An 18652-nucleotide genomic window follows, 5' to 3' on the forward strand; every position below is an offset into this window, starting at 1 on the left:
TTAACGCCCATCAAAATAAAGCTAAAATTCCTGTGAGGTCACAAAATCTGATGGGTCGTGGAATTTGATGCCATAATGCTTCATATTCAAAACAAAAAATACTGAGAAAGAAAACACAGAAAAGACACCCAAGTTTCATTTGATCACCGCGCTCGCTACACAAAACAGACCTGCGCTGAACAACAGTCGGGTATAAACACTTCAGTTTTATTGTAGTATCAGATTTAGTCATGCCAGTGGTTATATTTTTCTCCATGCTGTGGTGACTTTCAGTGTATACAAAAGCTGGTTAGTTACAACTACCATCACTCGCATCCCAACTGCCCTCAGCACATTCCTGACCGTGGTTGTTTTATGGTCTGTTGGCAGCAAAGGTTCCCAAGAGTTTAGAGATTAGGGAAGATTGAAGAAAAAAAAAAAAAAAAAAGCACCACCTCAGGTATCCACTAAAATGCAGCAATACTCGTGAGCCAATCAGAGGCTGGTCTCAAACCAAAACCTCTTATGACTGAACCTCTTTCAGTGCATTTACACCAGTGACCTATTAAGCAGATATACAAACCAACTGTATTTTAATGCCCGTTAAAAAAATGATTCCCACCTTGAAAATCATCATTTATCTTTACATTGCACCTAATATGGACACCAGAGAGATTGAGACCGTGTCAAGACTTCATTGAGTCTGAACCTCTTGCCAGAGCACTATGCCGATTACCTGAGCTACATTAACGCCTAGATTCTCACACTGGTCTCTATTAAGGCCTCGCACTAAACACATAAGCTGCATGCCTGTGCCTTCAAATCAGCTTTGACTGTCAGAAAAGTACGATAGTTTATTTAGTTTACCGACCTTTGATTATGTTTACAGAGTTTTGGAGCACTGCCTGGTGCTTGGGAGTGTCAGGGTAAAGAGGCAGAAATTTAAAAAAAGCTACCTCAAATTGCACACAGATCAACAATATATATACGCGATCCACTGACGGTAATTTTAACCGCCCATGGTAACAGTGATCAAAACATCTGATTTGTCCATTATGCGTTTGTTGTTGGGGGGGAACAAAGTAAATTGTAGAATCAGCTTTTCTTTCTGTGCAAACATTCCTTAAACACCAATAAATTAAAAAGCAAAGGAGAGATATCATTCGAGTCACATTTAGTAGTTTCAAACAGCAAAAGTAAAAAAGAAAAAGAAAAAGAAAAAAAAGTTTGCGCTACAATAAAAAGGTGAAATCTTTAAAAGGAAATTTTTCTGTGGCAGGTTCATAATTTAAAAGCAAAAAGAAAGTTTGGTGCAAGCGTGGTGGTGGTGCTGTGCGGAGGTCGTATTCCTTTCAAGCAGAGGCGAGAGGTTCATGTAGCTACACAGTAAACGGATTTCAGAGCGTTCAGGCCTCGAACAGCTGGAGGAGGAGGAGCAGGAGGCGGCGGCCTCGAGTCCTTCAGCGCTCTTCTCGAAGCCCTGCTCACATGTTTGTGTGTGTGGTCCAATTTCAGATGGAAATTGTCTCTCATTCTTCCTTTCCTGGCATTGTTCAGGTGGGCGGGACGATGCGACGCCACGCTGGTGACGTTTGCTCGTGTCCAGTCCACGATCACTGTGGCGTCGCGTCTCCGTTGACTTCTACGCCGTGCTGCTGTAGCTGTGCTCGAAGCAGTGCGTTGTCGTTCTTCAGTTCCTCAATCTAGAAAAAAAAACAAAAGAGAAAATTAGAGGCATGGAATCAGAAATAGAACATGGCGTCATGTTTCTCCAGTGGACAGAGCCCTTTAACCAGCTCACTCTTCCTCTGTGAGCCGACCTGCCAGAGAACTGGTGGAGGGGAAGGCGGTGTGCTTATGATGAATAATGCAGCAGTCCGAGCTGACGGGATCGCATTTCACTGGAGTTGCACCTCGTGCGATTTCAGGTGACGGATAAATCGATCAATTACAAGGTTTGCTGGCTGCTAGAACTTCGCTACAGCCCCGAGGAACATGAAAATTGTTTGTGATCCGTCTGCTGATAACAACCAGCTGGAAGTGATTTTTGACTGCTGCTCGTCGTGTAAGCAAAGTTTTTTCAAAGTCTTTCTATTAAGCTGAGACTGATTCTGTTTAGAGAATGCTTGTGCCGACCTACACTCCACCGGTTGCACTCGTAAAAGTATTTCTGTAGTGATACCTATATTTTGTATGCATCAGCCTTTTTGTGTTTACAAAGTTTCACAATGCGAATATTGTTGCTATTTACAAGCTTGAAACTGATAATTAATAACTCCCATATCAGTTGAACGCACCATGAGCTACTATAATGACATCGTTATCACTCAGCCTGACTGACGGCAAGTACAGCAGAAAGAAAAGAGAGGCTCTGGATGAGGAATATAAATATATACAGTATATATATATATATATATTATATATATGCGGGAAGTTCACCTGTTGTCTCAGCACCTCGTTGTCCATCTCGACCCGCTCCACCTCTTTGTAACTCTCCTGCAGTCGCTGGTTGCTCTGGCGCAGCTCTCGGATGTAGTCGCACGCTTTGGACAGGATGCCTCCTTTACTCTGAGAAACACAGCACATCGAGAAGTTACAAAAAACAAAAAGGGGTTTTTATATGACTCAGCACTTCCTTTTATTTCCCTACCATTGTGTCACTCTCAAGAATCTTTGCCGACCTTTCCTCTTGTGACTAAACCCTTTCAGACAAACTTCTGGTTACACGTGGAGCTGTATCAGATCAATAAACCGAAGAAGCACTGACACATACCCACCCGGCTACACCGGATGTTTTAAAATCTGACTTTCAGCATCTTGTATGCATGCATTAGATGAAAAGACAGGATGCACAGAGAGCATCACTGCTTCATGTGTCGAAGTGAAGACTTGTAGAGCAGAGAATGTGACGCAGAAATTTAAAAAAAGACCACAGACATTCCAGCAGCGTGTCCTTAAACCCTCATCTTTAGAGCCAGACTTAATGCAATCAAAGAAGGCCGAGAGCAATCTGTCACTTAGAGAGCATCATTGTTTCTGCACAGCACTCACCGCTCCAGTTCTGCTGTCTATGCTACAGTCCGGGATGATTTTTGAAAGTGTGACAATCCAGTTGTTAATCTTGTCTCTTCTTCTTCTCTCCACTGTGAAGAAAAGGAAGAAGCTGGTTTCAAACCGGAAATACAACAGTTAAAGTCATGAAGTGCGAGTCCCTTTGAAACGGAGAACCTTCAGAACGGTTATCTGTGCAGCTTTTACATCATCAGCGCCCACATACCTTCATTGTGCTGTGCTCGTCGCCTCTCGTCTCTGGGCGCCCGTGGACCCTCCACCTTCCTGTTAAGACACAGCAAAACAAACTCGACGGTGAAATTATTAATACATTTGCAGATTTTCAGTGTTAACCAAATATAGAACACCTGACTTAGAATAATGTTATCGTCAGATGCATCAAACTCATTTCTTGGCTTTTTTGCTGTCATGTTTGGCGAAGAGTGCCCAGATGTTCCTTGAACTGGTCTTTATGAGTCTTGGGGAAGAAGGTGCAGGCCCAGCTGAACCTTCAGGTCCTCTGAAGGGACAACGGTTTGTGGGATTCAGCCACTGAGTTAGGACGAGTATTTGCCATCAGCCTTACAGCGCCTTCTTTCCTATTTAGTTGCATTACAACCTGGAGTTAAAACGGAGTTCTATTTGGACTTCATGTTATGGACAAACACAAAATTGTCAAAATTGCTGCAGTGAAATGAAAAAAAATGCTTGTTTTCAAAGATTCTAAAAAGTCATGCATGCATATGTTTTCACCTCCTTTGCTAAAAAGCCCCTCAATAAGATCTGGTGCTACCAATTGAATTTTGTGTAGGTCCATTACATACAAACCAAATAAAAATCCACTTTAAAGCCAGGTTGTAGTGCAACAGAACAGGAAAAACGCCATGTGGGGAGAACACTTTTGCTAATTTGAGCCAAAGGGACCCAGTCACAGGACATTAACAGCCTCAAGCTGTCCATTAACTAAACCTGTCAACATACAATGAATGACAGAAGGGTGCTAACGATTGATTAGTGAGCCGCCACACGGCTGTCTCTACAACACATGATTTGGTGGGGGGGGGGGGGGGGGGGGGGGTCGTATGTGAAAGTTCTTCTCACCAGTTTGAACTGCCATGCTGCAACATCTCGCTTTCACCAAGGTCTCTGGGGATGGCAGGTAAGTAGGACACAGTGTGGTTTTCAGATGTTGGATGTTTTAAATGATTTGTCTTTTTGTATTTTTAGGTATCTTCATTTGTACACACAATGACACAACTAATCACTCCAGCAAGGGGGAAGGAAGAGGTAAAGGACATCCGATCCACCGTGAAGTTAACATGGGAGGAGGAGGGGGGGGGGGGGGGGGGGGGTTTGGTAACTTCAGGGATGGGGTGAATGTGTGCGGTCATACTCACGCAGTGTAGGTGTGTGTGCGTGGCGCGATGGTGCGGGGGGCCGTCGTCTGCAGCACCTCTGGTGGGCTCATCATCACGTAAAACTGGCCTGGGTTTTAAGAGACAGAAATGAGGACTAGATAAAGTTCTACTGATGGTTGGACTTCTGAATTTGGATTTTGGTGTCGGAGCCACTGCCGCTCGCTCACCTCCCGCCTGTGCTATCGTTGGGTCGGAGGTGGCCTGCACGGACACGGCTGTCCCATCGCTGACGGTGGTAGCGGGGAAATAAGCGAAGCGCGTCTCGCCTCCCACGGTCTCGCCGCTGGGACTGCCCCCGTTACTGAAAGGGTTCTGGATGACCGCCTGGCAAAAGGTGGAGTCAGGGACAAGTCGGTCAAACAGTAAACAACCATCATATAATACAGGGCTGAAACAAAGTACTTTGAACTTATTCTTTTAATCAATTTGTTTGCATTTCAGAAAATGTTTCATTTAAAACCCTAGAATGTAATATGACATTTAAAGACATTGGTTGGGTTTTGTTTTATTATTTATTCCATGCAATTGAAGCAAACTAATTCTGTGGGATTCTTCTGAGGAAACCAATTAGTTGCTCATTTTAAGAGTCTTATTTTTTTGTTTTTTTTACTATTGTTCTTTAATAATAAGGACAAAATATATATTATCTTATTTCTCGATTAATTGATAGAATACTTAATTACTAAAATAATCGATAGCTGCAGCCTTAATATAATATACAGTAAGACTGTGTGTGTCTTTGTAAGTGTTCACATTGCCGTAGCGGTTCTGAATCCATTCATTTACGTTTATTATCCAATAGAACAATCTTGCTGTAGTTCGAGGCCCAAAACTGGAATAAGAACCAAAGCTTTGGGTCCTTTCACAGCGGGACGCACCATAAAGTGCTCTCTGGATAGACGGTACTACATGTCAACACATTTGTGTGAAGTTTAACACTCAGCTATCCCTTCCTTTCTTGTCCAAGTAATGCATTTGCACACCGTGTGAGTCAGTCTGACAGAACGTTTTTCACTCACCTGAGCCACAGCCTGAGGGGCTCCGGCAAACGCCGCGGTGGAGACGACGCTGACAGCTCCGGTCCCATCAGCTGTTGCTTCTAATTGGTCGTCGGTCACCTGAACCACGCGGTACGTCACCTGGGGACAGAGCAGAGAGTAGATGGTGTTTATCTTTTAAAAGGGATTCTATTGGGTGAAAAAACAATAAACACACTGCCGGCTTTACAGGCCACTATTTTTATATTTATACGTCATTTTCATTATATAATTTATGACATAGATTAGTCCCAACTAGTTGACTCTCTCAGCATTGGGCTGATTCTAAACACTATCTGGGTGTGTTGAGCTATTTTGAAACTAATTAATTCATCACAGTACACTCGTATCCTTTAGTTTACAGCTGAAAAACACGTTTAAAGTGTGCGGTCACTCTTTCAAAAACATAAATATTGAATAAACACTGGCATTAAATACATGAGAGAGGTAGGTTTTTGAAGAACTACACATATCAAGTTGTTTATTTAAATTGTTACAAATGTGATTTTGCGTGAGCTTTTCTTAACGTTACTTCTGGAACGGAATCTGTGAGTTTTACTTCAGCTCTCCATAGTGAGTACAGTTAATATGAATCATTCATTGTGTAGTAATTGTACAAATTAAAACACCAGTAGGGCAGTTAGCTAACATGCATGGGAACTTCATGCTGTTAGCCATTGAGCTAACGCTAACTAGCTCACGTTAAGCTAACACAAATATGCCATATTATGAAAGCTCTACAAAACATCCAGACGTAGCATAATTACATCACAGGAAAACTAATTTTCTGTCATGTTAGACCCACTCATTCATCCGAGTAAGTTCTACTCACTGATCATTTTAGTGATACTTTGTAGTAATGTTTAATCAGTGTAGGTTTGTTGTGATGTTGTAGCCTACACTGTGTAGCTGTTACATGTATTGATGTTGCTGTCTCTGTTTTAAAATGAATGAGACTTCTTGAATGTATGGGCTTAACAAACTAATGAACTAACATATAAACCACATTGTTGTTGTAGAGGTCCTCCATGCTCACCTGTCCTCCACTGTTCTCTGTGCGGAACTGGTACTGCACATTGTGGTCAGTGAAAGCAGCCTGCGGGACGCCAGTGATGGTCACTGCAGTCTGCTCCTCCGTCCCCACCGTCTCCCCTGCAACACACAGGGCAACGTGTTTCAAATCTGTGCAGGTGCCCCAGGGCAGGAGCATCAATAACACAGATGTGAGAGGATTGCAAGCATGTCTGCAGATTAGGACTGCAGACACGTACACATGTTTTTCTTTTACAATATTAGTTCGAGATCTCAGTTCTTATAATGTGTCTCAAAAGAGGCAAAACCTGTGTCTGCATCACATATTTTTATATTGAGAAATTAAAACAGATTATTATTAATTAGATATTATTATTATTTGTTGTCTAGATTAGCAGAAAACGAGGCTCCCACCTTCCTGTAACTGCACCACCTCTTCCGTTTCCTGTTTGTCGTGACTAAAAAAAACAACAACAAGAGAAAATTAAATTAATCATAATTGTGTTAATGTGGATCCAGATCTCAGTTGTGGTCGAACAGCGCCCCCTGGTGGTCACAAGAGGAGACAACGGATAAGACATACAAATAAAGTGATGCATAACTGGCGTGCAAGCGTGACAGATATGTTTACTGCAACTTTCAGGCGGAAAATGTAAACTTTAATGAATCAAAACTGAAGCGGAAGTGGTTTGATTTAGTGCACAAGAAGAGACTAACTTCACAATAAACTAACATAACAACTATAACACCGCCCCTCCTAGTTAGAGTTAAGAATTTAAACCCTAAAAACAGTTGCATTAGATAACGTAGAGTAACAACGCAGTAATACTACATAAATATCGCGCTGACAATACTGGCACAAATTGCTGCGGTGCAATCATTGTCTAGTAAATAAAACAGTAAACGGCATGTTACACATTTGCAAAACGGCGCACAGTTTTCTGCTGAAAAAATGTCTTTACGGATGCCGAAGAGCATCATCTCCTCCAGCTGCACACTCTCTGATTCAACCAAAAACAAAAAAACAGTGCACAGATATCAGAAGTATTACAAGGAGCATGCAGGGGTTGTGAACGGAGCACTGGCGTTAGCAAAGAGAAGGAAAACATGGGTTTTTATAGGCCGTGTAAGGGAGCCATGGCTGAGCAGGAAGCGGCCGGCAGCCTCTCACCTCGCCGAGCTGTCCAGACTCTGCTCCAGCATATCCATGAAGGCTTTTGCGGGTGTAAAAAAAAAAACGCTGATATTCAACGACACTGATTTACGGAGATGGGAGCGCTGATCACGGGGACAAACACACGGGTCATGTGAGGAAGACAGTCCAGGACACGTGAGGCAGCGGCCGGGCGAGGAGCTAAAATGGAGGCCGCTGCTGAGCGGGGAGGCGGTCGTCTGCGCGGAAAACACTACACAACACGCACAAAAAAACACTCTGGGTGTTCACGCGGCTACGACGGAGGCGGCGGTGCTCCGGTCGGCGGGGTTAAGGTCGTTATAATATATTAGATGAACTGCACGGTGCACGGACGGAAGATCATTTCCTGTTAAATTGGTTCGCTGGTAATGTGTTCGCCCTTGGTTTGCTCCGCGGCGCACAGCTGCTGTTTATCCGCGCAAAGCTGCGGGCTGCGACATGCGGCCAATAAGATGCGGAGTGGACTATTTTGTTCGTTTATAATGGAGAAAAACATGTTTGAGAGGGGGGGGGGTGTTTTTGCACTGAATTGTGTTGGTTTGGCTTTATGAGATTTCAGATATTGTTACCCAGCATTCACGTGACTCAAATAGTTTGGTGGTTAAACTGTAGTATTGTGTTTGTTCCCGGGTTATTTCTGCATTAAAACCTCCACGCGCGTGGATTATTTGCCTTGCGTTTTTGAGACAATGTCATAAATGTATTACTCAGGCAGTATTCATCTGTACAACATTGATTTGACAGACAATCAGCTCACCACTTTTTTTTTTTCTTCTTCAGGTTCTCTGCCCAGGTGACCGCGGAGATCCAATACGGGTTTTCCCACAAACCACATGACAAAAATCGTCTACGTCGAGCCAGAAGCGCTCGCACACACGGAGGCTTCTCATAATTCACTGGTTTTATGTCGTGTTGGGACAGCTTGTACCTGTTTTTATTTTAAAACCAGAAGACGGGTTGAGTTGGAGAGCAGATAGAGGATCGTGTTGACTTTGTGCAGTCAGAGTCAACCTCTCCATCAAATTCAGCTGATGGGAGGCGATCTTCATCTGTCAGCATGCAGGATGTCCTCAGCACAAAATACAGCGAGACAAAAATTAAATAAATGTGTGTGTGTGTGTGTGTGTGTGTGTGTGTGTGTGTGTGTGTGTGTGTGTGTGTGTGTGTGTGTATATATATATATATATATATATATATATATATATATATATATATATATATATATGCGTGTATATATATATATATATATAAACGTGTGTATATATATATATATCTATATATATATATATATATATGCGTGTATATATATATATATATATATGCGTGTATATATATATATATATATGCGTATATATATATATATATATATATATATATATATATATATATATATGCGTGTATATATATATATATACACGCATATGTACATATATATATATATATATATATGTGTGTGTATATATTATAATAAAGGAATGTGTGTTTGTGTGTGTATATATATAATGTAATGTATAATATATATGCATAATTTATAAATAATAATGTGTGTAATATATATATATAAAACAATGTTTATGTATGTATATATATTTGCTAAAATTAATGTGTATATATATAATGTATGTATGTAGAAATATATATATAAGAAATATATATATGTTATAAAATAAAAACATCGTAACCTTATAAAGTAGAGTAGAAAACAACATTGTGCGTTTGATGCCACAAATATTACCAAACGGACATGATTACACATTATACAAATGCGTAAATCGGTTTTCACTTTGACATTAAATTATCTTTTTCTGTTGATCAGTGTAAATAAAATACACATTCAATCTTAAAAAGCATTTTTGTTAAAGGCAGTGTAAATCGGAGGGGGTCACAAGATGATTGGAAGGATAAGAAAAAAAGAAAAATGTAATCAGTTGGAACATAACTGTTGAAACGTGAAATACTGAGTGCTGTCATCTCTTCCGTTCTGAAAAAATCCTGCAAATGAAACATGAAGGACAAATGACTGTCTCCCACACTGAGGCCTTGACCCTTAACAACCTCTACATTCACAGCAGCAGGGCCCGACACATTCAATGACATTTAAAATGATGCTTGTTAATACAAACTGCCTCTTGATAAGTATTGAATGTTAAGAAAAAAAGACAAGCAAATAATTAAATAAAGTCATGTAAATAAACATTTTCAAAAGTAAACCATGGTCTGCTGGATCATCCGATGGAGATGTGTAATAATTACAGTACATTCTTAAAAATTAAGGCTTCTAAGGCTGGAAAACAAACACTATCCCATTTTCATACTCAGTATATTCTGTATCAGCTTGTTCCTCCTCCCTCTTCCTTTCACGCTGAGTGAAATACAGGACTTCAGGTTATTACAGTTGCACCATCATGTCACTTCTTTCATCCTAAATTATTGAGATTTTTCTTTGTAAGGGTTGGCTCACTAGTGGGTCACTTAGCTTGAAGTTGGTTGAATGGATCTGCTAGCTAGAGGACATTTGTTTGTTTTTTTAAAGACAATTTTTATTGCCTTAATTGCCTTTATTAGAGAAGCTGGAGAAGGGGGGAGGGGGGTAGACACGCAACAAAGGACTATGGGACAGAATTGAACCCGGGACGCATGTTCTACCAGATGAGATAGAAAAGACCTCCATGTTAGTTTGTTTGCTGTACTGGGACATGTCTAACTTCTATCAGCCAGCTGAGAACCTCTGGATGTTTTACAGTATCAAGCTGACTCAGGATCTGGATGCCCCCCCCCCCCCGAGTATAGAAAAAACACATTCCTGAAAATTGAACCGACCTTTTAGACGTTTTAATTGAAGAATAAGGAAGTTTGATCGAATCATTGTGCATAAAACCAGGCTTCAGGCTCTGGAAACTTAAGTTTAAACCTGCTCTGTATCTTTTTTCATTTGAACTTTACAGAAAGGAAGCCTGGTTTGAGCCAAACACAGCGAATAAATAGAACTCAACCCTTAAAATTATCCCTTGTATCACATGGCATTGTGCATTTCTTTGAGGAGCCGGTGACTCATTCATTCAGATTGCACACCCATTCCTGTGAGTGAGAGACATAGAGAGAGTGAGAGAGAGAGAGAGAGCGAGAGAGAGAGAGAGAGAGAGAGAGAGAGAGGAACAACCACCTACCAAGTGCCAAACTTGAGGCCAACCTCTCTCCTCCCATCTCATTCTTTCCTATATGGGCAACCTCAGATGGATTTGCAGACAGTGCAGTAACAGACCGAACCGTGCTGTAGAACTAAGAGGGGGAACTCTGATCACAAAATAACGAAAAGGCGATTAACAGAGAAGTCTACGAAAGTATTTGGAGCAGATTCATCTTCTTCTGACCGGCACTAAAAAGGTAAACCGTCCTGTCAGCTTTGGCGTTATTTGTGCAGAGACTTTACTTTGATTTCAGGGTGGAGTTGACAACCCCTCCCATGTCTTCTGATCAATTATGCTCTTTGTCTTTTGCACGTTTTATGTCTCTGCACTCAAAAGAGTTTCTGGAAACATGTGCACACTTCAAAGAGAATTCAGTTTTTTTTCCAATTCTAAACTTTTTATTAGTTTTGGCTTTTTCATACTCACAGATCCGCGCTTTCCCTTAAATGTAAAACTCTCCTTGGATGGATTCGGCATGTGTTTCATTTATTTGAATAATAACAGTGGTGGATGTTGAATGAAGATTTGTAGACAGAAAAGTGTGGCCAACTTCCTCCATCCTCCTATGTATTAATTATAGCCTGCACATTGTACAGTCCAATGACAATAGATGTATTTGTACATCAGAATAAATAAATCCTGTGCATTTATTGTGCATGAAAAGAACCAACTTTCAGAATAATTGAGTTGGTAATCCTGTTTTCTGTTTCAGGAAAGATAGAAGTAAAATGGCGACACCCAAAAACACCCCCCGAGGTGCCAACTCACCGCTGTCCCCCAACCGCATCACCCGGCTCCAGGAGAAGGACGACCTGTGCAACCTCAATGACCGGCTGGCCGTCTACATCGACAAGGTACGCTCTCTCGAGACCGAGAACGCCGGCCTGCGTGTGCGCATCACCGAGTCGGAGACCGAGGTCAGCCGGGAGCTGTCGGGCCTGAAGGCCGCCTACGAAGCCGAGCTGGCCGACGCCCGTCAGACTCTGGACTCTGTTGCCAAAGAGCGAGCGCGCCTGCAGCTGGAGTTGGGCAAGCTGCGGGAGGACTACAAGGAGCTGAAGGCAAGGTGGGTCGCAGCACATCGCAATCCAAATGAAGGAGCAATGTCTCCAGACTGTAAATTACGTGGATTAGGGTGAGGGGGTGGAGGATGTATTAAGGGGTTGTCTCAGCACCTTAAAGCCCCTGAATCCCTTAGAAGCGCCCATGTGTGTCTGTGAGATGTAGTTTCTTTACAATTAAAGTGAGACTAAAGAAACTTTTACAACTTTAAATATTCCTTTTTACTTATGAAAAAAGATGAGTTCACGAGCAACAAAGGGCACCTTTAATTCAATACACTCAGTTAATAGTTTTGCTGTTGCAGCAGCACGTGGTCTGGGATGAACGGTGGCAAATGTTAGCAAACTTTATACAGACATTGTGGTGTAACTGCTGTCCTGGTGCCTATTTTCTACACTACTGTTTGAGCATTTACTATTATCCCATAATTAGCACTTGCGGCCACAGAGGCAACAAAGTCTAGCTTTAAAGTCTGAGCAGAGCAAGCGTTGTCTAAGTTGCTTCCCTTCACCAGTTATTGGGTTATTGGTCCAAAATAAAACAAATCAGCCTGGTTTGCCCTTTAATAAAATGAAAAGACACGACAGAACCAGATGTTTTGCTGCCTCGAGGCTTCTGAAATCCCCATTTCCAACCAAATCTTCCTCAGTTAAAGGCACCCATTTGCCCATTAAAGCGTGAGTGAGAGTGTTTGCAATCGCACTGTTAACATGTCAAACATGTCAGCATGCGGACCACAGCAGCAGAACACAATTACTCATTAGCTTTGAATAGCCGATGCTTTTATTTGCTGACACCCTGCGAGCCTCGGGGCCACTCCCTGTCTTCAGCATACCCTCCTCATTGCTCACTGCAGTTTGACGTCGGACTCCTTCCCATGCTGCCACATTCAGACACCGATGACTAACTCTTTCCCCAGTTTCCCCTCCTTCGCCACAGTAATCATTATGCACACAATACGTGGCACTGTTTACAGGGCTCCACTCTTGCCTTCATTATTTTTCCATAAATATTGAGACGACGGGCCGATGTGTGTTTGGCAAAGCCGAGCCGTTGCCATGGCAGCGTCTCAGCTAAACACCAACTGCTGTGGTTTGTGGCTAGCGCGTACGTGGGACTGGACGAGGATCATTGTGGCCTGTGAGTCATACTCACCGAGGTCTTTCCCATTCCTATCCGGGCTACATCCTCATTCAAAAATAGCTCACATTTGATTAATTTGACTGCGTGAAGGAAACTGTAGTAATTCAGTTTCCACTTGGCCCTTGAGTTACAAAGCAAAATGGACGTCCTGTATCAATACTTATAAACACATCCAGGAAGATGAAACTTAACACCTGAGACTTGATTTGTCTTTGCAGGAACACCAAAAAGGAGTCCGAACTGGTCGCAGCATTGCAGCGGCTCAAAGACCTGGAGGCTCTGCTGAACTCCAAGGACGCGTCCTTGACTACAGCTCTGGGAGAGAAACGAGGCCTCGAGGTGGAAAACAGGGACCTGAAGGCGCAGGTTGCCAAGGTAAACTCAAACCCACGCTCAACCCGTGGCTCTGCGGAAACACATCTGGGGTCAATCTTTCTGCAATTAGTTAGCCTAGGAGCTCCCAACTCTTTGTTTGTCCCTCATGCTCCTGTTTTTTTCCACTTTGTGATGATCAACGATAGCTTATCAGAGACCCATTTTGCAACCCTATTTTTGCATTTACCACTAGCTTTTCTTTATTTGGGAGTTTTTCAAGTGGAGTTTTGAAAGCAAGCCCAGGACTTTTCTTGAGTAAAAATAATATATAATCTTCAGTATTGGCGTGAGAGCAAATTAAGGTTTTCTTTGCTGACTTCAGTCTTTCTGTCATGGCTGCTGGAGCTCAGACATGTTTATTAAAAAACACGACTCTCTCGACTCTTCTGGCCGCTTAACTGTATTTACTGCACATTTCGGCACAGTGAATGTTTGTGTGCTGCTTCGCACTAATAGTCTGCTCTTGTTGTGCTCTCTCAGCTGGACACCAGTTTGGCCGATGCCAAGAAGCAGCTGCAGGATGAGATGCTGAGGAGGGTGGACGGAGAGAATCGCATCCAGACCCTCAAGGAGGAGCTGGAGTTTTCGAGGAACCTCCACTCTGAGGTCAGAGTCCCTGAGAAAAGTTCTTGTTAAATCATGTTAAAAGGGAACTTTCTCTACTTCTTTTTCTTTCCTTCATTTTGATCACATCAGCATCAACCAAACATGAATTTGTAGTCGGGAGTGAAATTCCTTTTGTGATTGTCCAACAGGAACTGCGGGAGACAAAGCGGCGCCATGAGTCTCGCATGGTTGAGTTGGACAATGGCCACCTGCAGGATTTTGAAAGCAAGTTGTCCGAGGCGCTGACGGACATGCGCAGCCAGCATGAACTGCAGATCAAAATGTACAAAGATGAGATCGAGAAGACCTACAATTCCAAGGTAGTCCATCAGTTTTACAACAGTTGAAAGGTTTTTAAAAAAACAACTGAACTCAGTTTTGTGGTCTTCAACAGAAGATAAAATGTCAAAACAGCAGGACAGTTTTTGTTTTGGAGAAGCCACAAACTGGTCTCAAAGAAGCAAAATGAGATCCAGACTGCAGAGTTGTTTGGCAATTTGGATTTTAGTCACGCTCTACCTCGTTGTTTCCCTCTGTCAGCTGGAAAATGCTCGTCAGTCAGCGGACCGGAGCAGTCACCTGGTTGGGGCAGCACACGAGGAGCTCCAGCAGACCCGGATCCGCCTGGAGTCCATGTCCAGTCAGATCAGCCAGCTGCAGAAACAGGTGACCTGAAACGAGCAGCTCACACAGATCGCATTCAGAGTTCTTATTGGGACTCATGCAAGATGCTCGTAGGCACAATGCATTGCATCAGGATGACCATGTGCAGATTTATAGCCACAGACTATAAGAAGTGAACGTATAGTCACCCATTGGTTTGTTGACAACTGTTTTGAAACCTCGAGTTCTGCATTTTGGTGGTCGCTATCTTGTTTTTTTGCAACCAGAAGTGACTCAAGAGGGTGGAGCGAAGGACAACCAAAAGCTGAATAACACATTTTTAGGTGACCAAAATGTTACAATTTACTTTCATGAACTCAGAACACACTCAGAACACAGTGTGAAAAAGTTAAAGTCGTAAGACGAAAACACAGACAACTCTCAGACCGGAGAACACCGTTAATGACCTGTCAATCACAAGTTAGCACCACCCTATAGCGTACCCTGCTTTATAGTCTATTTGACTCTAAATGGACCATAATTTACAAAATGAACATCATGCTGTATTGAAGAAGACTTACCTCCACATTGGCAACCAAAAGGAAGCTGTGTTAATTTTGATCTGACAATAACCGTTATCCTTCTGTCCGATCCAGCTGGCGGCCCGCGAGGCGAAGCTAAGGGACCTGGAGGACGCCCTGTCTCGGGAGCGGGACACCACTCGTCGCCTGCTGGGGGAGAAAGACAGAGAGATGGCCGAGATGAGGCAGCAAATGCAGCAGCAGCTGGATGAGTACCAGGAGCTCCTGGACGTCAAGCTGGCTTTGGATATGGAGATATGTGCGTACAGGAAGCTGCTGGAGGGAGAGGAACAGAGGTACGCTGGCCACTCGCAATGAGTTTATCCAACAAAATAAGAGTCTTACCTTTCCACTGTTAGTTAGACATCTTCTCCGACTCTCACACTTTTGTGTTTGTTCTTGTAGGCTGCGTCTCTCCCCCAGCCCCCCGCCCGCCAAAATGACAGGAAGTCGCTCCTCTACCTCAGGAGCTACCTCTCGCTCGGTGCACTACAGCGCTCAGAGCTCTCCTGCCAAGAGGCGCCGCCCCAACGACACCGACAGCGAGGCCTCGAGTATCGCTGGTGGAACCGTTGCTCGCACACGCATCGCCCAGCAGGCCTCAGCCAGCGGGCGGGTCACTGTGGACGAGGTGGACCTGGACGGGAAATATGTCAGACTCAGCAACAAATCAGATGAGGTGAGATGCTGGGATGATCAAATGTGATGGAAACTAAAGATTTTTACCGTCACAGTTGCACACTGTTGCACACGTTGTGTTTGGTCAATACGAGTCAGTTTCCTGACATTGCCATTGGAGGCCGAATTAGACTTGGAGATTAGCACTCGGAGGATTTGACACGCTGACTTTTTATGCAACCCACCAGGATCAGAATTTGGGGAACTGGCAGGTGAAGCGGCAGGTGGGGTCCGGTGCTCTGAGCATCTTCAAGTTCCCGGTAAAATTCACCCTGAAGGCCGGCCAGAGGGTCACGGTAAGCAGCACCTTTACTCAGCACAATCACAAGTCAAGAACAGCGACAAACACAGTGACAGATAACTCACCCTATACTGTACCTTTACCACGGCTGACAGATCTGGGCCTCTGGTGCTGGTGGAACCCACAATCCTCCCTCTGACCTGGTGTGGAAGACTCAGCCCTCCTGGGGCACCGGAGACCTGTTCCAGACCACCCTGATCAGCGCCAATGGAGAGGTACTATAAATTCCCCATCAGACTTGTGCTACATTATTTGAAACTAAACTTCTATTTAGTTGTATTATACACTGAGCTTTTTCCTCCAGGAAATGGCAATGAGGAAGGTCACCCGCACACAGTTTGAAGAAGAAGATGACGACATGGTGAGAGCAGTTGTATTGATCACATATACTACCCATACCGCAGAAATCTGCAGGACCAAAAGGCAGCAGCATTCATCAGATGCTTAATTTTCATGATAAATGGAGCTGGTGCACTTTGAATTAGGCCAATAACACCTTGAGAACACTTAGCAGTGCTCTTCAGCTTCCTGGAAATATTAAATTAGCTATTTTAACACTTCTAAACAATCTTGATCAGGTTGGGATTGTCCTGTATTAAAGTAATTTTAATATTGGAAATTGGCCATGTGCACTGACATGATGCAGAGACATATAAACGACCTGAAAATCTGTAATGAAAAGTTGATTTCTTTACCCATTCTATTGTCAGAGTGGAACAACCATATTTCAAGCATACAAATATTTTAATAATATGTAGATTATTTTCTGAATTAAGTCATCGTTTTGTCTATAAATTGTAAGAAAATTGGGGAAAATGCCAATTCACAGCCAAAAGAGTTTGTTTTATAAGACCAGTAGTCCAAAACACATATAAAATAAATGTGCTTTCAATAAATACAAGAAAATCCACAAATGTACACATTGAATAAGCTACAATCAGATAATATTATCATCCCCTATTATCAAAATAGTTGCTGATATAATGTTCTGTTCATCAACTTATTGTTTAATACATTTATTATGTCTGCTTTAGAGTTTAGTGAAGAATTCTGCATCCCCTGAAGATATACCCAGTGCTCCTTTCAAAATAAAACAATCTTGTCTTAGTCTTTTGGGGCCGTCTTCACCACAGCAATCAAACATGCAGAATGTGTTCTCATGAAATGCTCGGATATTAACGCCCGATCTCAGCAGGTGGCTCACAGCACCTGTGGAGACAGCGAGTACAACCTGCGGAGCCGGACGGTGGTCTGCGGCTCCTGCGGACTTCCTTCCGACAAATCCGGCGGCAACTGCTCCGTGAGCTCGGCCTCCCGCTCCTTCCGCAGCGGAGGGATCTCCGAGGCTCTACTGCCGCACTCCTACGTGTTCAGCGCCAGCACCCCTCGCAAGGTGGGCACTACAACACTGGCTTCCTTTGAAAGTAATTGACAACTTCTCTGCCTTTATTTTGATTTAAATGATAGTAACTTTGTCGATCTTTCCTCTCAGACTGGAACCAGAATGGAGAACTGTCCAATTATGTGAGCCACCTGGATCCACGCTGAAACACTTCAACTGTATTACTTTTTAGTTATTACTTATTTAGTTGTTGTAGTTATTACGTTTAGTTCAAGTACTTTGGATCATTTTCACTTATTCTATGCAATACAACTTTATACTGCTTTTTTTTATAATGTACATAGGCATGCTTATGAAATATTTCCTTGAATATGAAAGATGATTAAAACAGTACAGTGGCAGATAAAATCATCACTGTCTTATGCTAGTCATATCATAGTTAAATCAGATTTACACTCTGTGAACATAGTGATGCAGCAGGGTTGCAGTAAATTAATTTGTGTTGTCTTATTTTGATTTTTAGAAAATAGAATTAGCTTCTGTAGTTAAAGTAAACTTGTTACAGATTTGTAGAATGTTGTGTGTTGTTTTGCTGATATCAATAAACATGTTTTCAGAATGTGTCTTGTTCAATAATGATGTGATAGACTACGTACTTGCAGTATTTGCACAGTCTTACTATAGTACAGAAATATTAGGTTCGGCAGGCTGTTTTAATTGTACGGTTAACTCTATGTGACAGTTGTTTGAATGGTCCAATAATAAGAAATCTCAAAAAAAAATATGACATATAACAATACAACACTCAGAAATTGGTCATTGTGTGTGATGATAACCTACCTAAGTTACTTTTGACGTTTTAAGAGCATTTTGATTTAAAAAAAACTAAAGAAAACCTCATATGCACTTTTACCCAAGTAGCAAATAATCCGGACTTTTACCTCTGTGCTAGAAGTAGAATTTCTACCTTTACTTCAAATAAATAAGTAAATTCTGATTCCACTACTGCCGATGCTTAAAACAATACTCACCCTACCTGGTACATACTTTCTTCCTGATCG

At 42.5% G+C, this 18652-nt stretch overlaps 2 protein-coding genes across 4 annotated transcripts; one reads left to right on the top strand and one right to left on the bottom strand.

The window, feature by feature from the left end:
- Nucleotides 1–186: 186 nt before the first annotated feature.
- On the bottom strand, nt 187–7775 carry usf2 (upstream transcription factor 2, c-fos interacting). 2 transcript variants are annotated; one of them, XM_068711387.1, is made up of 11 exons: nt 7689–7775; nt 6932–6975; nt 6522–6637; nt 5468–5587; nt 4616–4772; nt 4428–4515; nt 4132–4176; nt 3257–3315; nt 3031–3122; nt 2419–2547; nt 187–1682 (listed from the first exon to the last, which is right to left on the bottom strand). In XM_068711387.1, the coding sequence occupies exons 1-11, from the start codon at nt 7724–7726 to the stop codon at nt 1593–1595; spliced, it is 978 nt and encodes a 325-aa protein (XP_068567488.1). In that variant the 5' UTR covers nt 7727–7775; the 3' UTR covers nt 187–1592. The 2 variants fall into 2 exon arrangements, with proteins under 2 accessions (XP_068567488.1, XP_068567489.1); XM_068711388.1 differs by lacking the exon at nt 4132–4176.
- Nucleotides 7776–10894: 3119 nt separating this feature from the next.
- On the top strand, nt 10895–18183 carry LOC137872885 (lamin-A-like). Of its 2 annotated transcripts, none has more exons than XM_068711384.1 (13): nt 10895–11096; nt 11613–11966; nt 13324–13480; nt 13961–14086; nt 14236–14406; nt 14627–14752; nt 15346–15566; nt 15676–15949; nt 16137–16244; nt 16345–16464; nt 16554–16610; nt 17442–17642; nt 17742–18183. In XM_068711384.1, the coding sequence occupies exons 2-13, from the start codon at nt 11629–11631 to the stop codon at nt 17775–17777; spliced, it is 1935 nt and encodes a 644-aa protein (XP_068567485.1). In that variant the 5' UTR covers nt 10895–11096; nt 11613–11628; the 3' UTR covers nt 17778–18183. The 2 variants fall into 2 exon arrangements, with proteins under 2 accessions (XP_068567485.1, XP_068567487.1); XM_068711386.1 differs by having other exon boundaries at nt 17445–17642.
- Nucleotides 18184–18652: the final 469 nt, after the last annotated feature.

This window comes from Cebidichthys violaceus, unplaced genomic scaffold, assembly GCF_023349555.1.
Source record: "Cebidichthys violaceus isolate CVI_PGR_0920_01 unplaced genomic scaffold, fCebVio1.0.p SCAF_16, whole genome shotgun sequence".
In the NCBI taxonomy this organism is placed as follows: Eukaryota; Metazoa; Chordata; class Actinopteri; order Perciformes; family Stichaeidae; genus Cebidichthys; species Cebidichthys violaceus.